Source organism: Onychostoma macrolepis, chromosome 22 (assembly GCF_012432095.1).
Source record: "Onychostoma macrolepis isolate SWU-2019 chromosome 22, ASM1243209v1, whole genome shotgun sequence".
NCBI classification, from domain to species: domain Eukaryota; kingdom Metazoa; phylum Chordata; class Actinopteri; order Cypriniformes; family Cyprinidae; genus Onychostoma; species Onychostoma macrolepis.
This window is the reverse complement of record NC_081176.1, coordinates 29,613,981-29,624,113: the sequence shown is the minus strand read 5'-3', so window position 1 is coordinate 29,624,113 and position 10,133 is coordinate 29,613,981. Positions and strand designations below refer to the sequence as shown.

Genomic DNA, 10,133 nt, shown 5'->3' with positions numbered 1-10,133 from the left:
TAAAATATGTTTTTAATATGCAGATTAAAACTAGTGTAGAAAATGACAAATTTAAATTATATAATTGAATTTTCATTTTACACTAAATGTTGCACATATGTATGTGAAAATGTAAATTTAAATACAGAAATAAATTGCCATTTTGCATATTACATTGCAAATTGAATTTTCTACACACATGCTTCCATACTGTAACACATGAGGTACATTTGTGTGTCTTTAATCTGTCACTATGTTTCTAAAGATCTGACCACAAGTTTCAGGAAGTCTTGAGTCTTTAACTGTCTGTCATCATTCAGTCAGTATGGAGCTCAGTCAACTTCCTCTTGTGTTCTGTGAGTATTATTTTCTCTAAATGTATTTCAGTGGAATTGCTATTATATTATATAAATGATCAAGTGTTTTAGTGTTTCTAGATTTATGTATTTTCTTACTGCTCTCAGAGTTTCAGACCCAGCTCTAGTCCATGATATCTGAGTGAAGGATGAGTTTGAGAGGAAGTGTGCAGTTAGTGCTGTTTGTGAAAGAGAAATGCACTCTGTTGTGTTGTAGATCAGTGTTTGTTCAGTTAGTCAGTTTTGTGATGTGTAATGCTGTTGAATCAGTTCTGTTGGTTTGTTTTGCAGTTATTGTCGCTGTTGTCGTAATATTCACTAGTACACAGTTAGTAAGAGTTTGTCTTTATTCTTCTGCTCGTGATCAGACTGTTTCCTTCAAGTTCCCAAAACAGTTCTCTGCTGTGACCAAATCTATAAAATACCAGTCAGATGTTTTCATGTTTATCTAGACACATATACAGTCCCTACACAATATCTTAATATTTGTTCATCTTTATAAGTTATGAGTTTCTCTTTGTGTTTTAGTGCTGATTTCAAACATCTACTCTCAACATACTGAAGGTGAGTCTCAATTTGATTCATATATTTTCATCACATATGAGTGATTCTACAGTAACTGTTACAAACCAACTGAGAGTTGAGAAATTACTTACATTTTACTGATTATAAATGCACCCTTTTAACAAGTTGAATTATTCATGTGACAATTCTGAGGTGTGACAAGAAACACAACATATATCAGTCTCTCAAAAACAGCAGAAATATATATGTCTTACATTCTCTGTGAAATCAAAATCGAAACAGTGAGAGATCTTCTGTTGGTAAACTTATTGAAAAACTCATGTTTCTAAATTCCCAATGATTGTATATTGACAGATCTTTTATAAATGACTATAACAGCTATAGAGAACAACACTTCAGTCTCGTCTGATTTAGCGTGTGTTTTACAGTCAAGTAACTGTGTTCATGCAGTAAAAGCAGCACATTATTTTTATTGTGAATTGTTGTCATTGTACAGAAACACCAAAACCCACAGTAACCATCAAACCTGATCAACATGTATTCAGAGGAGAGACAGTCACTCTCAGATGTGACATATATGCTGAAGGAGTCTCTAGCTGGCAGTACAGCTGGTATAAAGACAGTTCAGGCAATGTTTTCAGTGAACTACAGGAACACACATTCAGTTCTGTTACTGAGTCTGACGCAGGTAAATACTTCTGTTATGGAGCAGAGAGAGAAGGATCACGAACATCACGCAGCAGTGATGAAGTTACACTGACAGTATCAGGTGAGTTTGATCATCTCTTCACACACACACACAAGTTTATCATGTTATTAATGAGTGATTTCTCAGCTTCAGATCCCAGAGCAGTTTTAAGTGTTTCTCCACAGACGTGGTTGACTGAAGGAGATCCAGTGACTCTGATCTGTGAGGTTAACGGCTCCTCTACAGGCTGGACATTCAGCTGGTTCACTGATACTGGTTCATCAGGTAAGATATAATGTGCTTCAGTAACATCTGAATAAACTGGTTTCATAAAAATATTATATAGATTAATAATATTTAATCAATCTGAATACTCTGATTATATCAATAAAGGTCATTTATAAGACTCATGTAAAAATGTCTTCTCATTTCTTGAGGTAACTGCACTTTTTCACTTTATACAGACTACAGCAGTTGTTATGAGCTGCTCTCAGACAGCAGCAGAGGAGCTGGAGGAAACTACACTGTCAGTTCTGCTGCTCTAAATCACACAGGAGTTTATGTGTGCAGAGCAAAGAGAGGAGAACCAGCCTATAAAACACAGTACAGCAACACACAGTTAATATGTGTCACTGGTGAGTTCAGACTGAACAGAATGGATGAGATACTCTGAAATTTTCTTTGATCTTTTTAGAGCTTGATGTGTCTTGAAATTTTATCCTGTCATAATATACAGCTACTTTTTAATGGTGTGAATGGAGAAATATGCTTCTGCTGTCAGGTGTAGTTCATCACAAGCAGGGCCTAAATAGACCAACCTTACCGTAACCTTAATCCTCTCCGCGTCAGGAGGCGCATAAGGCCTGGACATTTTCTTTCCACTGCTTCCTGTCTTTGGCTGCTTGTCTGGCTCTTTCCCACGAAGGACACCCCTCTCCATCTCTTTCCTTTTCAGCAGTTCTATGCCATGTTGTTTTTGGCCGTCCTTTTCTTCTCCTTCCTTCTGGCCTCCAACCCAAGGCAATAGCACAGTCACTAGTTGGATGTTTCCTCAGAACATGTCCGATCCAGGTCCATCTTCTCCTCCTCACTTCATCTCACACTCTCTCAGTCTCAGCCAATTCCAGCACCCTCTCGTTGGTGACATGTTGTTGCCAGCGAATCCTGAGGATTCTTCTGAGGCACTTATTCTGGAAGGTATCCAGTTTTTTCTCCTCCCCTTTAGTCAGCTTCCAAGTTTCACACCCGTACAGTAGTGTAGATAATACCAAGGTCTTGAACAATGTCACCTTGGTCTTCCTGCCAATGTCTCTGGCATAAAATACTTTGGCCAGTTTGTGAAAAGCTGCACTGGCCAGAGCTATTCTCCTCTGTATGTCAACTGTGCCACCTCCGTCATGGGTCACGTTTGCACCTAGGTATGTGAAGCGCTCCACCTCCTCCACATCATTCTGCCTTACTCGCAGTGCATCTTCCTCCTTACTGTTCAACTTCATCAGCTTGCACTTCTGGACGTTCAGTTTGAGTCCTACCCTTCCTGCATTTTCTTCCAATCTTGTGGTCTTCATCTGCAGCTGGTTGAATGTCGGTGATAGTAGGGCTATGTCATCGGTGAAGTCTAGGTCCTCAAGTGCTGTGGTGAAGTTTCATCTTATGCCTGTCGTCTTGTTCTCCGCTGTCTGCCTCATGACGTGCAACAGCCTTGCTTGACTCCGGTGATCACTGGACACCATTCAGTTTTCTCTCCTTCGTCTATCACTGCGCACTGAAAGTCTTCGTATAGTGCTTTGACTCTAGCGATCAGTTTGCTTGGTATGCCATATTTCTTCATAATCATCCACAGGCTTCATCTGTCAATGGAATCAAATGCCTTTTCAAAGTCCACAAAGTGAACGTACAATATGATGTTCCACTCGTTGGCTTGTTCCGGGATGAAGATCTGATCAACAGTGCTCCTTCCTGCCCGAAATCCAGCTTGCTTTTTCTGGAGGCATCCATCAGCCCAATCCTGAATTCTTCTGATCAAAATCTTCCCAAGCACTTTGCTGGCTATCGGTAAGAGGGTCACCCCTCTCCAATTCCCGCAGTCTTGTAGGTTTCCTTTCTTTGGGATCTTGAAGATCAGTCCCTGTTTCCATTGGTCCACTGTTCCCTGTTTCCGTACTCTTTCCAGATACGGTCTGAAATTTGTTTCAGTTCTTTACAAGAGCCATCCAGATCTGCCTTAATCATCTCTACTGTGACTCGGTCTGTCTAAATACACCAAACTAACCAGAAAAACCTTGATTCCTGGGTTAGCTGCGAAAATGTTCAATTCTAATGGATGAAAATTGTCAAGAAAAACTAAAATATAACTTAACACAACTGGATTTCAGGGAGAATAATCTAAAGTTTATAATCTGACCTATTTAATAAATATGTTTTTTGTTGGTTGTCAGTTTGTTTGCTTGCTGATGGCATAATAACAAATATTTTAAGGTATACTTTTGTTTATGAAATTTTAAATAGAAATAATCAGTGATGACTTATGGATTGTGGACAGTGATGGATTTTCAGATATTAGAACTTGAATATTTTTCTGAAAATCTGCTTTGAAACAATGTAAGTTGAGTAAAGTGTTATATCAATAAAACTGTCTTGATTGATTTCTAAACTGTAGCTGTAATTGTCTTCTCAGGTGTTTCTCCTCCAGTCTCTCTGATCGTCAGACCCAACAGAACTCAACACTTCACATCTGACTCTCTCTGAGCTGTGAGGACCAGAGTAACTCTACTGGATGGACAGTGAGAAGATACACAGACAGCCGGCGGCTGGAAGATTGTTCATCATTACGTCGAGGATCACAAACAGGATCTACATGTACAATCAGAGACACCATCACACATGACACTGGAGTGTACTGGTGTGAGTCTGAATCTGGAGAGAACTATCATCCTGTTAATATCACTGTACACCGTGAGTCTGTGTTTCTGTATTTATTAATTTCACAAAACCCTAATTTCTTCATGTTTCAGATTTAAATAGTCAGATTGTGATCTCAATTCAGTCATCCACACAATCTTATTCCTAAATGACAATCTGTTAGACTATTAAACCATTGCTCAACCTTTGACTTCTGTCATAAAAAAAGAAAAAAAAAACATTTATTAAAAAAATTAAAAATTATTATTATTTATCCAGAATCGTGCCGCCCCTCGCAGAAAATGTATTATTATAATAATAATAATTATTATTATTATTTATTATTGTTGTTGTTGTTGTTGTTGTCACCACATTGCTGATTCATTCTTACTATAATCATACTATTTGTCAGTTGATGTTTGCTCTGTTTCTGTAGTTGATGTGATTCTGGAGAGTCCTGTTCATCCTGTGACTGAAGGAGAAACTCTGACTCTACGCTGTTTAGATCGACACACAACTCCACCAAACCTCAGAGCTGATTTCTATAAAGATGGGTCACTCATCCAGAATCAAACTACAGAGATGATCATCTCTACTGTCTCAAAGTCACACGAGGGTTTCTACTCCTGCAAACACCGAGAGAGAGAGTCACCCAAGAGCTGGATCTCAGTCACAGGTGAGACTATAAACACTATTGAAATGCTTCTGTATATTATACAGCACTAATATGACTGTAAAATGCATTCATCTCAGCTTCTGATGGCCTTGGTCTCGATCCTGTGATAGTTGGAGTGACTGCTGGACTGATCGTCATATTTTTGATCATTGTCTTCTTGGTCCTGCTGTGGCGCTACAGAAACAACAAAGGTTCATCTTCTGCCATATTAAAATTCAAAGACACTTTTGCAGACTCTGTTCCAGGCACGTGCAGAGGGGAAGCGGTGGGTGCTTGAGCACCTGCCCCTTTTCCCCTTGATGCCCAAATTGCCTTTTGTCAAGGCAATTATTTTTTATTTTTGGTAATTAAACACCCTTTGTGAAGGCCTGCCCAATCTAACTATTAGTAAAATTACTTAATAATAATTTAGCCTTTCACCTGACGATCTCCTCCGGGACGATTTCTCACATTCAGACACCTTTAGTAATTTAGGCCACTACCAGGATACCTTCAATAACGTCCTCGGCTGCCGGTAAGCGGAGTTCACAGCGGAGCGGTTTGCTTGTAAAAAACTTATATTATTGAAATATTATTATTTTATGAGATCATGCACAGCTGTTGTTTATATTGCTGGGTGTAGACTGTGGAAGCAAGGTTAGCTGAAGCAAAGGGCTACAATATTTTTGTTCAATGTTTTCCTAATGACAATTTTATGATTGGTTTATAAAGGCTACTACGAACACCCTTTTCCCATTTTTATCACAGAATAATTCAGGAAATATATTATATAGTTTTTCTATACTAAATGATATGTCAATCTGTACTGCATTTTTCATATAGTTTATTTATTTATTACCTGGAAAAACACACAAACCATATATTTTCGCAATCGTGTGTTTATTGTCTTCACGTTTCATCAGTAAAAACGTTTCTGCTCAGCTACAGCGATAGCTGAATGCAGTGCATTTGTCCATATTAAGGATTTCCTGCAGGTCATAAGTTTCTGCGCGAGAGCGCCCTCTGGCTTTGAGTATGAATGAAACATGCACTGCACAAGAGTGTTCAGCTCTCCTGATATTCACATCTCCTCGTTTTGGATACGAATAAAATGTCAGGTCATGTCTCTTTTAATTTAAATCTAGATTTAAATCTAGAAACCTCTATGAAAACAACTGCTCGAACCTGAATAAAGTGCGGGGGACGAATTTACATTTTATTAAAAATAATATTAAATATTACAAATGCAGCTAAGGTAGTTCTACACACAGCAATATAAACAAAGGTGCTTGTTTTCTTTCGTTCTTGCTGTTTAATTAAAAAGCGCGTCAAGGTGTCTTGTCTTTTATGTTATCTGACTAAAAACTATTCATACTTTGAACTATTATTATTACAGTATTTATTTTTTTAAAACGTAGAGTGCCTTAAAAATAATTATCGCAACACTGGTAAAACAGGCTTATACTGATGATCTCGTCCTCCAAATTATACTTATCAATCCTGTTTTTATAATCATTATCATTAAAAAAAAAAAAGAGAAGAAATTCAGAACAGGATTAGAATATAATTCTATTTTAAATAAAACAGGAATATTTTTTTTCTACTACAACAACAAAGTGTTTACAACAGCAAAACCACCATACCCTGTGAACTCAACAACAACAACAACAATACTAATAATACTATCATTCCAGAGTAATTAAGAGGTGCAAAAAATGTCTTTAACATTTAAACTTAAAATGGTCTTTTCTGTTCTGTTTTAATTTCTTTTTCAAACCTGCATCATGGCATTTGCTGCTGTATCAATATAGAAGCATCAATTTCGATACACATATCAGCGAGGAGCACAGCCCTATTAAAAGCCGTGTTCCATGTGCCCCTTTTATACTTCGAGCACCTGACCCTCCAAAGGTCCCTGCACGACCCTGCTCTGTTCCTAAAGCTGTGACCTGTTGACCTACAACAGCCTATGCTGGTTATCTGATCTTAGCCGGTCTAAAACTTGTATGTTGACTGATTTTGAAGGGTTTTTGGGTAGTTTTCTGCTGGGCAGGTACTACTCCAAATTAGCCATTTATATATGCATAAAGGAGATTAAGGTCAGTTTTTTTTTTTGTTTTGTTTTTTTGACCCCTTCATTCCCTCAATATATTTTCATGCACATGTTATGTTTGTCTAGGTGGAGGATCTCAGTCTCTCTCTCGTGTCAGTCAACATCAGAACAGCAGTCAGACATCAGAGCAGAACCAGAGTGAAGCGGGGAATAAAACACTCATGTCTGGTCAGTCTTTACACGTTAATCATAAATAAATAACAATACATCTTTACAAGCTGAGATTGAAGATACTTAGAAATTACTTCCAACTAACAAGACAGATATATATTCCCCTCTTCTAAAGTGTAATATGATATTTGTGTAACTGACATTTATATTTCAGTTAGATGTAGTTCAGTTGTATTTCATTATCAAAATATTTCAGTTGTAATTTATAATGTTAATAGCATATTACATATTTTGCTGAGTTTAGCTTTAAGTCAGTGTCAACATGAAAACAATATTTTTTTCTGTGGGCTTAAATTCATAAGATGCATTACTTTATTACAGGAACTGCTCATATTTATGATTCAGTTGATGCAACAATTAATAAAGACATAAGCACAGGTAACTAATGATATTACAGAAGGTAATTATGTCATGTTGATAATTTACTAAGGCAATAGTTATTTTCTACATGATCAAATTCATCTTTGTTTTCCATTTTACTGTGATATTTTCTCTTTTCAGTCACTGTAGATATTGTAAGTGGACTTACTGAAGTCACCTATGCTGAGATTGAACTCAAATCTACAGAGAAACAGAAGAAAAACAAAGAAAACAAAGGTGAACTGAAACAAAAGTTGATGCTCGTATGGTTTTATGATCATGACACTAGTGTTCAGCAGAGCTAAAGACCTCTGGGAGGAAAAGCCCCTTTGATTTTAATTTCTCCCTCAACACTAAATAGCAACAAACACCACCAGCTTTCTCCTAAACACTCGTTCTGAAATCAGTCTGATCCATAAAGTTCACTGCATGCAAATTACATTACGTTGATTTTGAGGTAATTTGGTCAAATTGTTTTAGAATAAATTATTATATTCTCTCTGTAGAAGCTTTAGAGATTGTATGAATGTAAAATGAATATTAGACACACAGTAAACAATAGTATTAACAATATTAACTCTTGGCATCTTTTAGGGAAAAGCAGTGAAAGTTCTGACACTGTTTACTCTAAACTGAACCTGGAGACCCATCAAGGTGAGAATCAAAGTAAAAACACATTCACAAGGAGCCACTGAAAACTGCATCTAGAAGCATCCTTAAGAATCTAAGGATAAAATGAAATATTCAAAAATTAAAATGTGCATTTTAGCATTTTTAACTCATTTACACATTTTTCAGCTGCTGGATCTAGTGATGTGACGTATGCTCAGATTAAATAAATGGCTGGAGGAGAAGCTTTCAATCCCAGGACGCTGATGAGTTTAGGCTGAGAAGTGCTGGAGAATGACCAGATCATCAATTCTTTATCATCTTTGTGATTCTGAACACTTCATGGCAATAGATTTATCAGTATTTAATGTCAGTGATTATCTTTTTAGCTCTGTTCTGTATTCTTAAAGGTATGACACATCATTACGTGGGAGAGAAAGACTGCTGACTGTAAAGCCTTTTTTACTGTTGTAAAAGTTTTGGTTCCTCTTTTGTTCTTCTTGATCTTAAATGTATTTGTAGCAGGGGTTTTATGGAAAAATCAGGGAATTTTAAAATTGTGATTTCCATGTCTGGAAAAATCATGGAAATGTTCTAGGTTGGAAAAAGTCATGTTATAAATGTATATAGTGAATGTTGAATTTTCTAGCTATTTTCAGCTCTAAAATATATCATTGCTATAAATACCTCTATGTGAGTCTAATCTTTAGATTTGAAAACTGCTTAAAACCGGTCAAAGGTTTTAGACATCTGTTGTAGTTTGCTTGTTCTTAGAAATTGGGATAATTGTTCACAATTATAATTATAAACTATAGTTTTGCTTTAATATTTATACCTTTTGTTTATATCTTTATTACAATAAAATACGATCTAATTACTATAATGCTAGTATGTGGCATGATAAATGTGATGCTACGTGATGTTTATGGTTGAGCAAATATGTATAAATATCTCTGAACAGATTGAACAGAACTGAATTTTACGCACATCTAAACACATAAATGTCTTCAATGTCTCCCATAATTTTTATTGTTTGTAAGAGTATGAACTTGCCAATATCCTTATGCAATTTTTTTTTTACTTGGAAAACTTGGAGTAGGTCTAGGTTGAAATTGGTGATGAAGGCACTAGTTAGCTTAAAAAGTTTAACTTTTTAACTAGCAGCTCAAAATTGTGTTGGAAGTGTGTGTACACATCCATCCTTTAATGATAAAAATCCACCCAGTGTTTTTTTTTTTTGAATGACGCCACTAGCTGCTGAACTGTCTGGGGCTATTTGGATATGAAAGTAAGCGTTTTTCAGATCCACAGACAGAAACCAGTCCCCGGGGCATACTTGCTTGAGGATCTGTTTCAAAATCAGCATCTTGAACGGCCGTTTCATGAGTGAGCAGTTCAGATGCCTGAGATCCAGAATTGACCTGAGCCCTGCATCTTTCTTGGGAACGAGGAAGTAACAGCTGTAAAAGCTTGACTCACTGTTCACTAGAGGAACCGATTCCACGGCAACTTTTGCCAACAGTGTTTGCACTTCGGACTGGAGAACATGAGCATTGTTGTCGAGTACTGAAGTCTGATTGATACCTCTGAAGCTAGGTGGCCTGCGAGCGAACTGAAGCGAGTAGCCTCATTCCATGGTTTTTAGAACCCAACTTGACACATCTGGGATTGCTTTCCAAGCCTGAAGCCGGATGGCAAGTGGTCTGAGTTTTTCGAGTGGCAGTTTGCCGCACAGGGCGAGGAACTGACATTTGTGGTAATGAGGAGAAGAAAATG

General features: G+C 37.0%; 1 protein-coding gene across 1 annotated transcript; it reads left to right on the top strand.

Annotated features, from left to right (window-relative positions):
• The first annotated feature begins 298 nt into the window (after positions 1 to 298).
• LOC131530473 (leukocyte immunoglobulin-like receptor subfamily A member 3) lies at positions 299 to 9,189 on the top strand. Its single transcript, XM_058760754.1, is given in 14 exon segments — positions 299 to 335; positions 864 to 899; positions 1,357 to 1,629; positions 1,702 to 1,833; positions 2,013 to 2,183; positions 4,226 to 4,282; positions 4,285 to 4,503; positions 4,886 to 5,125; positions 5,203 to 5,316; positions 7,284 to 7,385; positions 7,710 to 7,766; positions 7,890 to 7,985; positions 8,343 to 8,402; positions 8,547 to 9,189. Coding segments are annotated over 14 exon segments (1,629 nt in total). The 5' UTR covers positions 299 to 304; the 3' UTR covers positions 8,588 to 9,189.
• Positions 9,190 to 10,133: the final 944 nt, after the last annotated feature.